This window comes from Azolla caroliniana, unplaced genomic scaffold, assembly GCF_043228905.1.
Source record: "Azolla caroliniana isolate FFs.n. ecotype wild unplaced genomic scaffold, voAzoCaro1.0.p SCAF_2, whole genome shotgun sequence".
Taxonomy (NCBI): domain Eukaryota; kingdom Viridiplantae; phylum Streptophyta; class Polypodiopsida; order Salviniales; family Salviniaceae; genus Azolla; species Azolla caroliniana.
The window spans coordinates 3,767,867-3,787,412 of record NW_028230437.1 but is presented as its reverse complement, the minus strand read 5'-3'; the positions used below and the strand labels follow the sequence as shown (position 1 = coordinate 3,787,412).

The following is a 19,546-nucleotide window of genomic DNA, read 5'->3' as shown; positions in this document are numbered from 1 at the left end:
CGTACGCGAACGTTTGCAAACGTACGCGTATGATACGCGATATTCGTTTGGCTTTTTTTTTTCTTTTTTTGACTTTTTTTTGGTTTTTTTAATTTTTGATATTCATAATATTTTGTGAATAGAAGTGACATCTGACACACATACACACACACTCTCTCTCTCAAGACTCACACGAGAACTGACAGATTTTCTCTCTCTACAAAATCTAGATATCTAATATACATATTACATACTCCCTCACACAGACAAAACCCATAGCTCCTCTCTCTCTCTCTCTCTTTCTAGAGTCTAGATATACACTCAATCACTGTCTCCTCACACAATCATTGTCTCCTCACACATGCAAAACAAGGCTTCTCTCTCTAGACCACACACGCTCTCTCTCTCTCTCTCTCCCCCTCACACACACACACACTATGTACACCATATACACCATATGTATATATAATATATCTATGTACCGCGTATGGATTTCAATCATACTTGGAGCCTTTTCACGTATGAGTATGATACGAATATTGGCGTTTGAGTATGACACGAATGGGACGTATGGCTAGAACTATGCTCCAAAGAGAATTTTAGATGTGTCGTGGTAACATGCATTTACCATGAGAGCTTGGATAATTATATAAAGTTATGTAAGTATGATGATTATAAGCAATACCAATGGTTTGAGATTAAATTGAGTAAAGAAAACCTTTGCATAACAAAATGCTAGATTCCTCATAAAGAGTCAAACTACTATAGTAGATTTTGGTTGGAATTTGACCATCCCTTCAGAGACTTATGTCAAGATGTACTTGTTTTTTAGAAGCTTGGTAAAGTGTTGATTATGGGAAATTTTAATGCGAGACTTGCAAAAAACCAAAATATGGAGATATCAAAAGAAAATATAGCGGATCGTCTATTATGTAACTCATAAAGGATTGTATTGTGATAGATTAAGGAAGAATTCATATAGATATGCTTCACTACACAAACTTGATTGTCTTACATGGTATATGTTGAGAATCAAGCTCAACATAGTGCAACGTGTGAACACACCTTTTGAGAATCTATGATTACTCAAAGGTCAAGAGTCACACCACTACTCTCTACACATTAACTATGTGTCATAGAATCATATTCTATGACACATAACTAATAAGTTATATATTCCCCATGACTATGAGTCTTCATATTCCCCAAGAGAGAGAGTGGTTGTTGTAGTTAGTTAATGAAGAGAGATGGTGACTATATATAAGCACCCTCCTCACACTTTATACTAAGTCAGTTGTGACTCCTTGTTATGCTACATTTTGTAAATCTTATTCTACTTGTGAAATATACACCTTCTTCTTGAGTATTCTAATTTTCTCTCATTTATCTATCTTGAGTTCTCTTTTATCTCCTCTCTTTTTCTCTCACACATATACGCACATAACGCACATCTATTTCGCTGCACAAGAATCACCATCGATTCTCTACAGTATAAATGTTTTTTCTTTAACGATTGCACTCACATGTTTACTAGCCTCAAGTGGAGGATCTGTAGTAGGTTAGTACTAATGAAGGCATGTGATCTATCCATGGTTAATGCATTTAAGATGGGTCATCTATCCCCTTACTTAGACAACAAGCCCTTGTGCTTTGATCTTACATTCTCACACTACATCAACAAATGTGGTAAAGTGAAATATGAAAGAAGATACATCATTCGACCTAGTGACAATAAAGCTAGGATATATACAAAAGTAGTTGAGAACCATTTGTCAAAGCTCTCTTTAGGTAATGATAAAGAAAATTTGAGACATTTGAAAGATGTCATTCTTGAGGTAGGATATCAATAGTTTGAAATGCATGTTGGTGGACATAAAAGATTTAGTTTGTAATTCTTGGTTTTAGTAGGAATGTAAGATGTATCTCAAACTATATAAGTTTGAAGTCCCTTTGAAGTAGGGAAAAGTGAACAGGCCATGGCATGGCACCGATATAAAAAGGTAGTGAGGAGAAAGAAAAGACAATACTTCTAAATACACAAAACAAAAAAAGAAAAAGTTGTTTAAGCTCGAACTAAAACATATTGGAGACAACTCATTGGTAAGAAGGAAGACACAAAAGGTGAATTTAAAAATGAGGAGATGTTAGAATATGTGTAAAGGCTAAATATACACGAAGGAGTGACTCCTATGGTTGAGAACATTGAAATACCTTGTAATACATGCATTGATATTGAAGATGTCAATAAGGGAACAAAAAAGATGGCTAATGGCAAAGTAGCAAATGTAACAGTCTTTACAATTGAGCTCTTAAAATGGACAATGCCATGTACTTGTCATTGAATAATGAATATTATAGATCAAGCCATTAAACAAGGTTTGCCAAATCATTGGCTCATGAATTGGATTAATAACGCAATTTTCAATGCATGAGATAAAAATGAGGTATCAAATTATTGCGCAAACATGGTGAGCTAAACTTTTATTGAGCCGTAACACTATCATGGAGCAAAAGGTAAGTGCATGGAGCAAAAGTTGAAACAAACAAGCACTTGGGCAAGGAAGTTATAGAACAGAACACTCCAATGTGGATCATTTGATTACATTAAGAGTAATTATTTACGAAAGTTGGGAAAGACACTCTATTGTTGTTTTGTTGACTTTAAATGTTTTTGGATATAGTGGCATGAAGTAACCTTAGGAATAGAATGGTGGAAATTGGCATGTCAATAGAGCATCAAGTTACTATTGCACAATTAAATTAGCGAGCTATATGCTAACCAAAAACTAAGAATAGATTTGTAGAATACTAAGTCAAATGGGGTTAAGCATGGGGGAAGGTTAACATAACCACAAGGAAGAAGTGGGAAGATGCTAAAAGGACAAAACTAGAATGTTACATAGCAAACATCAACCATGAATTTTGGGTTCAATATAAGGCAAGAAGGCTTATTGATCGTGTTTAACCATATCTCATTACTCATGAGTATTAACTCTAGTAGAGCCCTAACACTCCTTTGCAGCCAATTAGACAAGCTTGGTATTGCAATTGCATTATGGCATCAAAATTACCAAATAGAACGGCATGTAAGGTATGGAAGGATGATCCAGTAGAGAATGCGAGTCACTTTCTTTTTACATGCTCTGAATATAGTGCAACTTGTGAAAGTTATGAGGACATATTAAGTGGGGGTGATGCTTTTGAGTGTCACACTAAGGAGAACACCTAGAAGGTTGAGCTCATGTGTGTATACCTTATTCACACATAAAGACTTTGTGCTTCGAAGTATGAACATCCTTTCCTAGGAAGGATACACACAACCATAAAACTAATGTATTTCAAATACAATTGCAAAAAACTTTGCCTAATCTCTACAATCACCTTAATCTTTGCGTTCCTCCCTCTATGCTTTGCATTTCTTTAACCTAATCCTTGCACTCGCTATCCAAGCTTTAGAATACCATGGATCTCAAATGGACAAGGAATGAAGATATGGATTACAATAGGCATAAAGATGGTCCAAATATATAGAAGACCCCAATAAGATACCATAGATTTAGAAAAGGGTGAGTTTGGAGCACCTAAGTGGTGTCGGAAGAGTGCACAAGCCACTGAAAATGCAAGTTCCATTAAATGTTGAAAAAGGGAAAAGTGATATCTTAAATCATTAGATTATGCAACATATCAAATGTATCAGTATGAGAGACGACATTGAAGGAACTTTAAAAGAGGAAAGGCAAAAGGAGTTAGAGAAACAGAAAAAGAGTTGGATGCCTATAAAAAGACATCAGAAGTCTCATAAAGAAATCAAACTTAAGGGCTTAAAGATGACATGTCATTGTACCTATAGAATGAAATATCCTCAAATAAGATCGAACTATAGCTATTAAAGTCAATTTAACAAGACACAAAGATGTGGAAAAATGCATCTCTATAGTTTAGGAAAATTCGCCACAATAATGTCGCCCGACCTCCCAATTTATGTATTGTTAGAAGTGATAATATTTGGATTAATTTTTGTTGACTACATTTTGTGTTTGTACTTGTTATCTGAAAGATTCTCATGACGTTTCATTCGATCAAAAAATAGAATTCATGGAAGGAGGGAGTGTTAATGACCATTTGCATCAAAAATAAAAGACACTGTGAAAGGAAATACAAACATGGGTAGAGATGGCCAAAGTGCCAAAGCTCAAGATGAGCATACTCTCAAAGAAATTAAAGCTAATTCTACCTGGATAGAGGTGATGAAAAGGCAAAAAGGAACATTAGTGGATAATATGGAAATCACAAATGCTACATTTGAAGAAGAAACCAAAAGGAAGGCTTATGTCTTACATGTATGAGTGGTTGGTCAGGCTAAAAAAGGAAGCTCACAAGCAGATACCAAGAATCTTAGAACAAATATGGGGGGGCATTAGATATTCCATTTGCTTTGGCCTAGAGAGTAAGAAGGGATGAGTCTAGAGCTAATACCTTGACCCTCCGATTTATGGATATGGAAAAGAAAAAAGCTTTGAAGTGTGGAAAAAAATATAGGGTTTAGGGTTGTCAAGAAAAGAGCTTCATGATAGAGGGCATGTTGTGCATAAGGTGTAAATGCATACTATATGTGGATACAAATCAAAAGAAGGGACTTAAGGCAACAATACATTGCGATTTGTTACTTTCCAAGATTTAAACCTCTTAGAGAATCATCATATCTATTATTTAAATGATGATACCATAAGATTTGTTGTTATGCATGATATACTAGGAGACTTCAATGTGCAAATCTATCATGACTAAACCAAGGATGAACAAACAACTCTGTTTGACAACCAATGAGGCTATGTATGGAGAAGTTATTACGGAAGAAGTAAAGCGACAAGATCAAGACATGAGTGAAGTAACACAATATGGCAAACACTTTCTAGCCTAGGGAAGTGCGCATGGATTTGTGATATATAACATGGTTTGTCATAATGGCCTAAATTAGATGATTTGAAATGTTGGAATCCCAAAGGAAGTGCAAACATAGTTGATTACTTGATGGGATATCTATGTCTCTTATGCTTGAAATAACAAAATGCACTATATTGGGTAGACCTATTGGCTTGGCAGTGGATCATGTATATATGCTTTGAGGTGAAGGATGGATGTACAAGGGATATATGCTAATAAGGATAGTGGATTGGCTAAATACCAATTTATTGGGTAAACAGTTGATGTGTATTGTTGTGGAATATATAATTGCATTCTAGAATTGGATCCTTTCGCACCTCTAGACAAAGTTACAAAGGATTTGTCAAACTCATTGTATAACGCAGCCACACGCACACAATGAGAAATGAACCCAACCATACAAACCAATTTGTATGATGAGGAATATCGTGATACAAGGAGATGCTTGGATTGTGACGTAACTCGGGGGATTTATACTTATTACTCACAAACAAGCAAGAGAAACCTTCCAATGTCTCACGAGGAAGAAGAAGAGATCCTATTTAACTAAGTTTGAATATCATAGTAGTGGTTGTTTGTAGGACGAGAATAAAGTTGTCTGGAGAATGTTTAATGAGAGGCAACCTACAAACAAGTGACCTCACCTAAAGTGGGGCATGAATATGCAAAAGTACTACATGATAACCCCAATCCACCCACACTTCATGCACATGGTTCACACCCAAATGAATCTAGCTTTTTTACTCAGAATGAAAGAAACACCATTTATCAATAACAATTTAGGAAGGCCCAAGATCATGATGGATTAATTGGTGAGCACTTTATATATGGTTGTGACATCTTGCTTGTATTGCTAGCACACATATTTAATAGAGCTAGTGTGAAGGTTTCCTCACTTTTTGCACAGAACATACTGTTGTGCAAATCTTTAAGAGTTGGAAACCCATGATGCAAAGAAATTATAGCAAAATCTTGATTGGTCATTACTTGGTTAAACTATATGGCTAATGTAATTCAAATTTGAGTATATGGGTAGAGAGAAATGGCTACTATTTAGCAGGGAAAGTAGGCTTTTGGAAGGGCCCCACAACTTTGGATCACATATTGACCCTTTAGAGACACTTTAGAGGATAGATTCATCATTAGGCTCTCTTATATGGACATGCATCTATCCTATGCATTGCATAGTATGATAGGTTGTTGCAAACTTCTTTCGAATAATTAGAGATTGAGGTGGTGAGATATGCACAAATACCTATACACGAATTGCCAATTTTTTCATTAGGGAGTGGAATCTAAAGAATACTATGTTTGCCATTGTATTGTTTTCTATGAAGTAAGAGGGAAATGCCATCCTCTTTAAGCAAGGCTCTAGCTCACTACGTAAGATTATGGAAACTGAGGACCTAATGTGCTTGGGACTTTTCTTGCTAAAATTGAAGATACACATGGAGAAATTTTGGCGCACAACATCTCAGCCACGCAAGCTTAACAACAAAGAACAATCACAATTTCTTTAGTTCCAACACTCATGCTCATGCTATACAAGTCAATCAAGGGGCTACACAAATGAGCTCCCATGAGGACATTGCAATCACAATATGCCAAGCATAGTATGAACCATACGTCCCATACGTGCATTTCGCATTCGTGAATGGTTCAATCATTCGTGAAAGAAAAACACCCTCAAAGAATGATAAATACCATACTTTTGGATTAACTATTTATTATGAGGTAGATAAGCCTAAAAATAGAAAAAAAAAACATTAAAAAAATGGGAAAAAAACAAAAAAAACACAAGAATGTTTGGATAACATTCGCATTCGTTTTCCAACATAGGAAAACGAATGTTATACTAAACGAACACGAATTTTACGTACTATGCCAAGCACATAGGCCACCACCTCGTGGGCCATGATCAACTGTTTAAAGATATTAACTATCAATTATTTAAAAGAAAGCATAACAATTTGAAGCTAATATCTAACTTATGATATATTGAATGATGCCTTTTATATGGAATAACCTTATGTATGTTTAAAATGTGACAAGACGTTGAGGTATGGCACCATTTTCTTCAAAGATGTTGACTTGATGTAACAAGCACTCTTTTTAGTTTCATTTATAAAAATAAAACAAATGCATTTGATGTTTCCCACTAACCCACACAATATGGTTAATCCTCTCATATGATGGCCTAAAACTAGTAGTCAACTCAGCTAGTATTTCCTTTTTGTGTTCCTTTGATTCTCTCATATTATAGAATAAATCTTTTTGGAAACTATATTGTGCTAATGTTGTGGAGTGGTGAAGTCATCATTGTTCTCTCCTGATTGCACACAGTTTGTAGTGCAACATTGCCATGTTAAGATTGCAAGTTGTCCTTTGATGAGTATAGAATTTAGTCTTCTAACATGATATTTATGGTAGTATGGCATGTTGGGTTTCCTTCGCATATATCCTTCTGGTCTGACTTCTTGCTCACGTGCCATGATTAGATAGTAAGATGATTGATAAGAAATCAATGGCACATCGGGGTGAGTGGTTACAATGCTATTTTTATAAAGGATAGATAGAGATTGCTAATATCCTCAAATGACAATGATCACTTCCATAGCCGCTATATAAATCTTGAACAGTTGTAGTCTTCTTTGGTTGCATTCCCAAGGTTTCTCTTGTCTAGAGCCTTTCCTAAATTCGGCCATTTATGAAAAAATTTACCTTTGTAAATTCGCATATTGTTTTAGCACCAGTTTACAATGATCCGATGCTTGGATTATCAGCATATTCTCAATTTACAAAGGTCGAGCTAATGCTTTTCAATTTACAAATTATTCAGCTATTGTGCTTTGATGCTTGATTCAGCCTGCCACACCCTTTCTCTTTATCATGTCATTACCAAGGATATCCAGTGAGTGAAAGCAAACTCAAAGCTTGAGCACAAATTCATGAAGAGGCCTTTGGTTCACCAATTTAGTATTCACCAAATAACTTTTTACTCATTCACAACCAGTGCGAAAATAGGCATCATAACTGGTGACTCATCTTGTGCATTACCGTTGGACACAAGCTTTACCACTAGACCATCATGAAAGCCCTTGATGCCTCTTATCTATGCTTGCCTTCTGGGTCTCTCAAACCATATTTAAATCCAGTAACCCTAAAAACTCTTCCTTGAGTTGTTTTTTAGGACTGACTTTTTAATTCCACCCTCGCTTATGTCCGCACTTCAAGAATGCAAACATCATTTTGACAACGCCTCATAATCTATCTCTGAACCTTAATAAGGGAGATGTCCTAATATCCAAGGCTGAAGCTAGAGACAAATTAGATATAAAGACATCAGCTGGAGTACAAGTATCATCAAGGCCCACCGTATGATCAAATGCTAGTCTCCCAAACTTTGCATTCCCCAATTTCTTACAAGAGTCCAACAGTGCAAGCCAAACTGGAGCATATTCAGAGGATGGCATTGTCTTGATCACGGACATTGCATTATTGAAATATCCCAAACATCCCAAAACAAGCACCATATGCATATGGTGTTTTAGGTTTGGTGTGATTCTGGTTTCTTTATTCATATACATGAAACACATTTGGGCTTCATCCAATAGCCCTGAGTGGCTACATGCACTTAAAACACAAAGTAAAGTGACTCCATCGGGAGAAAGCCCCTCATCTTTCATGTGTTGAAAACATTCCAGTGCTTCATAACCTTGCCTCTTCTGAGCATATCCTGCTATTAATGAAGACCAAGACACTGCATCACGCATGGGAAGCTCTTCTAATACTTGGTATGCTCTTGCAAGAGCACCACATTTTGCATACATATCAACCAAAGCATTGCCAACCATGATATCTTTCTTAAGCAAGTCCTTATCCACAATCATACTATGGATTTCCTCACCCTTGCCAATAGTCCCTGTGCTGCCACATGCTTTCAAAATGCAAATAAACGTGACCACATTTGGAGAGACTCCTTCACTTTGCATCAGTTCAAAGCAGTTCAATGCTTCATGGCCTAGCCCTTGTTGAGCATACCCTGCGATTATTGCCGACCAAGAGACCACATCTCTAATAGAAAACCCTTCCAATACTTCATGTGCTTTTACAAACATACCACATTTCACATACATATCCACCAAAGCATTTCCAATTGTGCCATTTTTCTTGAGCAATCCCCTCCTAATAATCTCGTAGTGAATTTGTTTCCCTTTTTCAATAGCTCCTATGCTGCCACAAGCTTTTAGGATGCAGGTAAAAGTAACTAAGTCTGGTGACAGACCCTCGCTTTGCATCTCTTCAAAACAGTCAAATGCTTCGTAACATAGTTCTTTCTGGGCATACCCTGCAATTAATGCATTCCAAGACACTACATCTCGAACATGAAGCTCTTTAAGAACTTGTCGTGCTTTTGCAAGAGCATCACATTTAACATACATGTCCACCAACGCCGTACCCAGAACAATATCTTTCTCCAGAAGCTTCATATTCTCAATTTCATCATGAATTTGTTTACCCTTATCTATAGCTCCTTTTTTGCCACAAGCCTTCAAAATGCAAAGGAAAGTTACAGAATTCGGAGAAATGCCTTCGTCTCTCATACGATCAAAACCAATTAATGCTTCATCACTTTGTCCTTGATTAGCATACCCTGAAATTAATGCCGACCACGAGACGACATCTCTAACAAGAAGCTTATCATGCAGCTTTTGTGCTTTCGCAAGTGCACCACATTTCGCATACATATCCACCAAAGCAGTGCCAAGCACAAGATTATTTTGCTCCAGAAGAGTTCTATTAGCAATCTCCTCATGAATTTGTTTACCCTTGTCTAAATCTTTCGTGCTTCCACAAGCCTTCAGGATACAAAGGAAAGTAATCACATTCGGAGAGAAACCCTCCTTTTGCATCTGTTCAAAATAGTTTAATGCTTCATAACCTTCACCTTGCTGGACGTATCCTCCAATCATTGCATTCCAAGTGTATATATTTCGAACGGGAAGTTCTTCGTGCACTTGTCGTGCTTTTGTAAGCATACCACATTTGGCATACATGTTGATCAAAGCACTAGCTAAGTAAGGGTTCTTTACAACTAACTCTCTTTCAAGTAAGCCCCATTCCAGAATATCGGCATGTAATTTGGTTCCCTCAATTAGATCTTTCTTCTTGGCACATGCCTTCAGTAAATCCACAAAGGTGAAATCATGCCTTTGACTCTCATTGATGATGTTACCTATCTGTATCTCTCCATCAAACATTTTTCTCCTCCTAAGCTCTTCATATATCCAAGAAGGATGGAAAACTTCACAAATCCATAAAGACTTTTTGGTGATCCTGTGTCTAAAGTCTGGCAATGTGGAGCTTCTCTAAGTAAAAACAATTGAATCTAGTTGATAAAAAGGTGTTTGTATTTCTATACAATAATAAAGGACAAGATCATGTTAAAACATAAAAGGCAAGTGTCACACCAGAAAATTGGCATGGCAAATGTGATGTAACACTAAATATTGCTTTGGGGTCAAACACGTGCAACAGGAGAAAGTGCAAAGAGAAGTGTTGACCTTGGTACTATTTTTTTCTTTAGCTTTTCAAATGGCATTGGTATCATATACGTAAAATTGCTGTAACTTTCGTCACACAGATCATTTTGACCTTCTACTACACACATGTGAATACATGGATTCAAATCTCTCTAATTTACAAGATGGGTATGTGGTATATAGGGGTAGAACCCGTAATGTTACAAGCACAACTGTAACCGTAGTTGTGGGCTAATTTGAAAGGATGAAGAACTGTTAGAATCTCAATTAACGTTAAGTAAAAGTAAAGAGGAAACTAAGGAAGAAAGGGCGCAGTCCACCCCCTAGCGGAGGTGAGAGACAGATCCAAGTCCCCTGCCAGTGTCCCATACCACCGTGTACAGACATGGATCGTACCTTGGGTTCAAAGAAGAAGGAAGCACACATGTATGACGCTAGAGCTTTGCCGCACTATCAGAGCCTCTATCTAAAAAAAATAAAGAAAAGAGATGCCCCTTCATGAAGGTAGCTAGCCTTCTTATATAGGCTCAAACCCTAGACCCTTGGGTGTGTTTCCCACTTGGTTTCTTTTTTTATAAAAGGTAGCCAAGAGATTAAATACTCTAAAGTTATCTTTCACCGTAGGATTGAGATAACTCAATCCTCACCGTTCATCCTTACAAATTAGCCCACAACTATGGTTACAAATATCAAACATACATTGACTGGATATAGACCTTTTATGTTGATGCATGATTTTCAGCCATGTGCCCCGGTCGATGTCAACATTCATCGTGATGAGCTACACACTACACAAAATTTTCTAAGGGATGTGCAAGATACGTTGCATATAGCTTGAGACAATATAAAAACGGCTCAGGATAGAGCTCGCTTTTATGCTGACCAGCATCGACAACCCCATGTATTTGTTCTTGCATGTGCCTCGTGACTCTACGACATTATCTATGGGTAAGTGTGCTTTTTGTGGACCTTTCACAATCCTCAAGCGTATTGGTTCATCTGCCTATCGCCTCGACCTTCCAACTGGCATCAAAGTTCATCATGTCTTCCATGTTAGTTGTCCCAAATAACTCCTACTAATAATTGAGTTTTTATTAAAACTTTGGATAGCTTTAAGGATTTGTCATCTAAACCTCATAAGCCAAAAAGAATTCTCGATTCAAAAACTAAAAGTTTACATTATAAGTATATTCAAGTGTTTAAAATTAAATGGATAGATTGTTCTATAGAATATGCTACTTGGGAGCGACGAGATGCTCTTAAAACAAACTTCCCTGACTTTTCATTGCAAGCATGCAATCTTTTAGACGGGGGGGGGGGGGGGGGGGTATGTTAAGAGCATAACCGTAATTGTAGTTGTGGGTTAATTTGTAAGGATGAAGGGTGAGGATTGAGTTATCTCAATCCTACAGTGAGAGATTACTTGAGTGTTTCATCACCTGGCTACTTTTTATTAAAAAAGCAACCAAGTGGGAAACATACACAAGGGTCTAGGGTTTGAGACTATATAAGAAGGCTAGCTACCTTCAAGAAGGGGCATCTCTTTTCTTTATTGTTTTGAGATAGAGACTTTGATAGTGTGGCAAAGCTCTAGCTTCATACACGTGTGCTTCCTTCTTCTTCGAACCCAAGGTACGATCCATGTCCGTACATGATCGTATGGGACACTGACGGGGGACTTGGATCCATCTCTCACCTTTGCTAGGGGGTGGTCGGGTGGACTAGCGCCCTTTCTTTCTTATTTTCCTCTTTAAGTTTGCTTAATGTTAATTAAGATTCTAACACATGACATTTTGGTTTACCAACTATGCCCTATATGGTTTTTGTAGACAAGGGTTCGCAATGAAGCTGGGAGAGACTGACACCATGATTTTCCACACATTCACACCATTCGCTAAGAAATTGTCTTCACTATAGCATGTGGGCAATTTGACATTGAATTCCTAAATCTATCTAGGATTCACATTTACAGGAACCATTGAGTGCTTCTCTATGACCCAAGACGCCAAAGATAGACTCTCTCTAGGACCACCAAAATATCAAATCGGGAGCACTTTGCATAACTTTGTCGAAAGGCTTGCAGCTTATGTAGTAGAGAGGTTGATGGCAAGGAAAACTTCATATGCAGTAACCCAGCCTATAAACGCTTCAGAAGAAAGAAACAAAGAAAGATATATTAATGTCTTGTAAGAGGCCAAATTGGCCTATAAGAGTAAACAAGAGATTACATCTTAAGTGTTATCTTGTCTTTGAGAACAAGAAGCCAAAGTAAGTGTTATTAAGTAAATAAGTAAATAAGATAAAAGTGACTAAAGAATCTTCTTATCGGTACATATAATAAGTTCTCAAGTCAGATAGATTGTAAGTTTTGTCTTTGAGAGACCTCTAGCATAGGTCGATCCAGAATGATTGTGATTCATGAGGCTAGGGCCTACGTACACGGCAAATTGCTATTGCCCGATCTATTGTAACCCCTTGGCTATGTATTGGTTGGGAGTCCATTTGTGTAGCCCTTGATTGACTTGTAGCATGAGTGGAGTGGTGGGGCTAAAGAAAGTTGTGATTGTTCTTGGTTAACAAACTTGTGTGGTTGTGTTATTGTCCTTCAACAACTTTTCCTTGTGTATCTTGAGTTCTAGCAAGAAAAGCCCCAAGCATTGTTGGTCCTCATATTCTATTACCTTGTGTAGTGGACCAAAGCACTTGCCCAAAGCTGCAGTGGTATCTCCCTCTTACTTCATAAAAAATTATACAATGACAAACATAGTGTTCATTAGATTCCAAAAAGGCCTATCTATAAGACCAAACAAGAAATTACATCTTAAAATGTTATCTTATCCTTGAGGACAACAAGTCAAAATAAATGTAACTAAGTAAACCAGTAAATAAATAGAAATAGAAGTGACTAAAGAACCTTGTTTTCTATACATATAAGATTCTTGCGTCAAAAAAAAGTATCCCACACTCTTTGTACCATAAACAACTCTTCGACAGATGATTGTGAAGGCTGACCTACATGACTTTGGCCACGGCTTGCTTGAGCTTCATAAGCATAGGGAAAGGCCTGTATTAGCACATGGGATGCTGATGCAACCACAGATCATTGACTTCTTCCATAGGCCCACAACTCCATCAAGCATGTGCCAACAAGTCACATTGAGCAAGCAAAAGAACTTTGATGAGAATGTAGGCTGAACGTGTTCTACTATCTCGTGGACATGCAACCCTTGGTACTCTTGGAACACAATGTGCATATATACAATTCCAAGAGCTGTGAACTAAATTTGTAAGTATTCAATACACTTGTGACACTAACTCTTTTCTATAGAGTGGAAACCTAGGGGAACCGAGTCTTCACAGGCAAATAATTGGACAATTTTGGAGAGACCTTTAGACTCGATGGCTGCACACATGGGTAACAAGATCAACTCCAGAATTCTTCTTGGGAGAGGATATGGTGGCATACACATGATCCTGCACATATCTACGAGTACCATTCACAGTTGCCTTGATTCTCCTTAAGGAACACTGAATGTGCTCAACTTTCTCATGGACATGCAGCCGTTGGTGCTCTCGGAAGACAATGTGCACATATACAATACCAAGAGCTGTGAACTAAATTGTGACTATTCGATACACTTGTGACACTAACTCGTTTCTATAGAGTAGAAACCTAGGGACCGAACCTTCACAGGGTAAATAATTGCACAAATTTGGAGAGACCTTTAGACTCAATGACTGCCCATATGATAAATCATTGATATATTATTCTGATTAGTCACAGGTATCTCATGGCTTTGGGATACACAAAGATACTCAAGTTGGTATTTATGTCATCAGAACAACTCGCTGCCTACAGAGATAATCATTGTTGGTATTCTGAATGCAACAAATGTTTCATTCACATGATGTAAGAACACACACACTATCGTTGTTCCAATATAGCTGAACATGACCACAATAGAAAAGAATACACTGATCCGAACTAATATTACCAATTTGGACAAAGAAGAACATGTCTCTGGGTAGGAGATTAAACCATTATAAGGCAAAACGTTTACAGAAATTGGACGTTGGATTCATCATCAGGTTGGATATACGCATCTATCACATGTGCTCCGCAGTGTGATAGGGAAGTTGGGAACCTCTTCACATTAGTTAGAGATTGAGGTAGGCAGATATGCACACACCTCTAAAAGAAAGAACTTACCAATTGTACTATCAAGCAGTGGAATTAAAAAAACACTATGTTTTGTATCTGTACTGTTTTTTTATGAAATAAGAGGGAGATACCGTTGCCTCTTTAACCAATGTTTTTGCCCACTTTGCAAGGTAATAGAATCAAGATCATTAGGAAAGACCAATCACAACCTCTTCAGACCCATCACGCCTACTCATGCTACAAGTCAATCAAGGGATATACGAGTTAGGTCTTCCCCAAGACAATGCAAAGGGGTTACAATAGATCGGACAATAGCAATTTTATAATGCACATAGACCTTAACCTTATGAACCACAACCTCCCCACCCTTGTTATTGAAAGATGAAGGCTGTTATCTCCCATCATAACAGGTGCTTCCCTTGCTTCACAGATATCCCCATTCTAGATCAACCCATTTGGACATGTTTTGAAGACAATACAATCCATCTGACTAGAGAAGCTCACATGTTAGATAACAATATTCTATAATAAGTTTCTTTTATGTGGTTACATTAGTATTGGGTTGTTCTCAGAGACAAGAAAACATTTTAAGATATCCTCTCTTGTTTGGTCTTATAGGCCATTTTGGCCTCTTAAAAGACAATAATATCTCTCTTTCTCTCATAGAACATTGCAAAGGGGTTACAATAGATCACGCAATAGCACATTGCCCCGGCCTTGTGGATCATGATCTTGCTATCCTAGCCATCCACAGATGAAGACCATTTTATTTCCCACGATGGCAAGTGCTTCCCTTGCTTTGGAGATCTCTCAAGCCAAGATCAACCTATGCAAAAGACCTTTCAAAGATAAAAAATACAATCTATCCAAATTGAGAACCTTACATGAAGGACAATGGGATTCTCTAGTCGCTTCTCTTTTTATTTAGTTACATTTATTTTGGTTTCTTGTCCTCAAAGAAGAGACAAAATTTTAAGATGCAATCTCTTGTTTGGTCTTATAGCTATTTCGGCTTCTTAAAAGACATCAATAGATATATTTCTTTCTTTTCTTTCTCTGTGAATGTCTCCAAGGCAGAGTGGGCAATTGAATGCTTACAACAGAAAAACGCACTAAAGAAAATTTATTTAGTCTAGCTGGGTTCAAAATATCCAGAAATGGTTTGCAAGATAGCTTGTTGAAGAATATGCGGATGTGCATGTAAAGGAAAAGAAAAGAACAGGATAGCTTGAGTCAATGTTGTACTCGGCCACTGGAAACCCTCCACATAAACTGAAGAACTGTCTAATATAGATTTAAGTTTGAGAAATATTGCAGTAGCATTGAAACTGAATATTGGAGAAATTACTAAGAGGATGTTTGGTGGATGCCCAACTTCACATCTGGATACTCATACCCACGGGAGGGTGAGATGTGCAATCAAAACTGATGCACACACGAACACACATGTTGAAAATATAAACTAGGAGTTGGCAATAATATTGAAATGAATGTGTGTCCTATGTTTGCCTCAAACATACCAGAACCAAAAATAGAAATCACTTTGGAATGCTTTGGCATATGAAGACTTCGGGTGAGATGTTTTCCCAGGAATTGCTACTACAAGGTTGGAACTAGCTTTTCAAGAAATCATATTGAGGAATCAACGCAATGACACAAGCCACTATGCTGTTTTTTGCTCAAATGATGACACTAGGCATTATGCTTTTTTTTCCGGTCTATGTAACATAATCAAAATTCAATTCGAAGATTAGAAATGTCAGAAACATCAAGCTTCTGTGTCATTGTTTTCTCTTTCTGTTCCAATTTTTTTACATTTTATTTTCATTCGTACAAGTTTTCAAAAATCATCATGGGCCCATGATTGTTGGGACTCATGGGTCATGTATGCTTTCATGGATCATCATCCATCATCATCATCGGTCGCCATTGATCATCGTCATCAAGATCATCATAATCTCTCTCTTCTTCTTCTTTTTTGGTGAAAACACGCAATTATATTAATAAATGTGCATAAAAAAACACTATTTACAATGGCTGTCACAATGGAGTATGGTCGGTCACCCACTACACTACACGGGTAGTGGAACGTGTTGAATTGCCAATAGGCAAGATGAACACTCCATGGAGGAAAATCATAATCTCTCTCTCTCTCTCTCAAAGACAAGACAACAGTTAAGATGTAATCTCTTATTTGGTCTTATAGGCCATTTTGGCCTCTTAAAAGACACTAATATTTCTTTCTTTCTTTCTCTCTCTCTCTCTCTCAAGTTAAATCCTTGCCATGGGCTAGCCCTGTCTCGCAGATGCATTCGGTCTTTCCATGGATGTTAAAAAACTATCTATCTATCTATCTCCCTCTCCCTCTCCCTCCCTCTGAATCTCACCTTATTGATGCGATGATCCAACCACAGCGATGGGTCGTAGAAGAATTCCTTCCAAAGAAGATCCATTCTTCGGTTTGATTTCCATAGCCTTCCCATCCTTTCTCTTCTAAGTTCTTCATACGCCCATCAGTCAGTCTGTTTCCTCTCTCATTTCGCCCACAAGCTTTAACCAGTAAGAAAATACAAATTACAATGTGCCCCTCAAGGTTTATTTTATTACATAAAGAATACCCCTCACTTTCTCTTATTTACCCAAATGCCCTTCACCTCCCCCCCCCCCCCAACACTTAGGCCCCTGTTTGTCTCTCATAGATCGCAATGAGTCTCCTGTGGACATTAACAAGATATCTAGGGTTTAGGGTTTCTTTCCTTCCTTGCAACATCTTGATAGATATATCTTATGCACCACTTGTCTCCCCACATAACATATAATGTTGTCTATTCACTTGCACAACCATTCGATGTGTTTTATACGTATCGTCAATATTCATTCACCTGGAACGTTTTATGATATTTGTGTATGTATCCACTTCCTTCACTTGCAACCTTATAGTGTACATATCGTTGGTCTTCACTTGATTAAGTCAAAGGCGTCGCATGAGTCTACTACTTCCCCCAAATATCCACGAACGAGTTAGCTCGACGAATCAAGTCTGTTTCTTGAGAATTTCGTGAGTTCCCTTTTCTGAATATGGTTGTTTCACAGATACATATGTCAAAGACACAACGATATATGTTAATGAATGAAACAAATGGAAGTTATCAAAACGTGGCGCGTTTATTTTAGTGGTTCATTTTCACATACCATTCACACATTTAGGTATATGATTAATTATGACCCTCAAAACTTTATTAAAGTTATTACTACATGCCCCTAGTTGAAAAGAGATACAAATTTTTTTGCCCGTATATTTGAAAACCAATTCCCATCAATGCTTGTGACTCCTTTTCATGTCCTAACCCAACATTCCCATTCATATTTCACAATCATTCATGCCATCTTGATTGCTTCTTCTAGGCAAGGTACCATGTTGAGTCAAGCAAATGTGTAACATTCTAGAATGGTATCATGGACAATCATGTTACTAGGCATCAATATCGCAAAATTAATCATTGAGGAATAGTACAATATGTATCAAGCTTCCCAAACACTGCAATAATCGCCAATTTGCTTTCCCTTTCAACATCGTGGTGATCAAACTCTATATACATGCCATGAATGAACATTTTTACGATTGTCTGTGATATCCACATTGCCATATTTTCAAAACTATAATGAATTTACAATATAACTTCATAATAAATATTATATTGTGTCGTCAACATTTTATTTATTTTGCAATGGAACATCCAAGAACACATGGTGTTCTTTAATAAAAGGCAAAAGAACAGTTCAACTTGTGCTCATCAACTAATTTTTTGTTTTTAAAATTGAAGTTTCGCCTTGCCCTTGCATATAGGATAGCTAAAGAATGTCACCTCACTCATGCTTTTAGTTCCCTTTTCCACTATGGGTTTAACACACAATTGCTCAAATCATATTCATAACATCTTCTCTAACGAAAGATATCATGTTAACTCAAGAAGACACGTAAAATATATGCATATCATGCTTATCTTTTGGCATGGTATTTCATCACACAAACACATATATTGGACAATCATATTATTCAAACATCATAATTGCACAAGTAATGATCAAGAAATAGTATGGTCGTCGTCAAGTTTTCTTACAATTGTGCAATTTACCAACTTATAGTCGATTTCAACATTGTTGTGATCGGACTGTGGAATCTATGTACATGTCATGGATTAACAGTTTTCTAGCATTTGTGGTGTCCTTCTAGCCATATTTTCAAAACTAACATGATTTATATGTTATGATTTCACATTACATATTGCATTGTGCTTTTAGGATTTTTGTTGTTTGTAAATGGGTCGTCGAAGTTATTCCAATGCCCCAAAATTTGGGGTTGGGTGTTTGCAAAAGAAGCAACACATGTAATTATTTAGAAAATGGCAAAAGAAATAGTTCACTTTATGCTCGACCCACACTATCCCAATGAAGTTCAATGCCAACTAAAGAAAACATACTCCAATTATCTTAGTGACAACGTGTTCTAGATATCACATGATCTTTGTCATTTAGAAGCAAGTGATATTGTTGTGCCACGTTTGAAAGAAAATACATATGAAAACGGCTGGAACTAGATACATCAAAGTCATGCATGTGCACTATCTGCGAGTACAAAAAGGAAGCTATAGACATTGAAGATCAAGCCCAATGATAAAACGACCATAATAAAGGTGAAGCTATCTATGAGTCATTAGAAGGAAAAACTTTCATTGTTGGATATATATAAAAATAGCTTAGAAATTGTTCATCTAATGGGATTATGCAATAACAAATATTTGTATTAGGAGAAATTTTTAATCCCAATTGGTGTGGAAAAAATTTAAATGCAAAAGCTCTTACAATAAATATGTATGTACATGTATAAACTTTAAACTTTAAACAAAGGGGGGAAAAA

General features: G+C 37.0%; 1 protein-coding gene and 1 non-coding gene across 5 annotated transcripts; both read right to left on the bottom strand.

Moving 5' to 3' along the window:
• Positions 1-7,674: 7,674 nt before the first annotated feature.
• On the bottom strand, positions 7,675-17,158 carry LOC147867123 (pentatricopeptide repeat-containing protein At3g09040, mitochondrial-like). 4 transcript variants are annotated; one of them, XM_087314883.1, is made up of 2 exons: positions 17,016-17,158; positions 7,675-10,287 (listed from the first exon to the last, which is right to left on the bottom strand). In XM_087314883.1, exons 1-2 carry the CDS (start codon positions 17,132-17,134, stop codon positions 8,184-8,186), a joined length of 2,223 nt encoding a protein of 740 aa, XP_087171009.1. In that variant the 5' UTR covers positions 17,135-17,158; the 3' UTR covers positions 7,675-8,183. The 4 variants fall into 4 exon arrangements, with proteins under 4 accessions (XP_087171009.1, XP_087171010.1, XP_087171012.1 ...); XM_087314884.1 differs by having other exon boundaries at positions 7,675-10,292; positions 17,016-17,141; XM_087314886.1 differs by having other exon boundaries at positions 7,675-10,273; positions 17,016-17,139.
• Positions 17,159-18,310: 1,152 nt separating this feature from the next.
• On the bottom strand, positions 18,311-18,431 carry LOC147867122 (U5 spliceosomal RNA). The gene has a single exon (XR_015529419.1). It is a non-coding gene; the product is annotated as a U5 spliceosomal RNA (small nuclear RNA).
• Between the last annotated feature and the right edge of the window lie 1,115 nt (positions 18,432-19,546).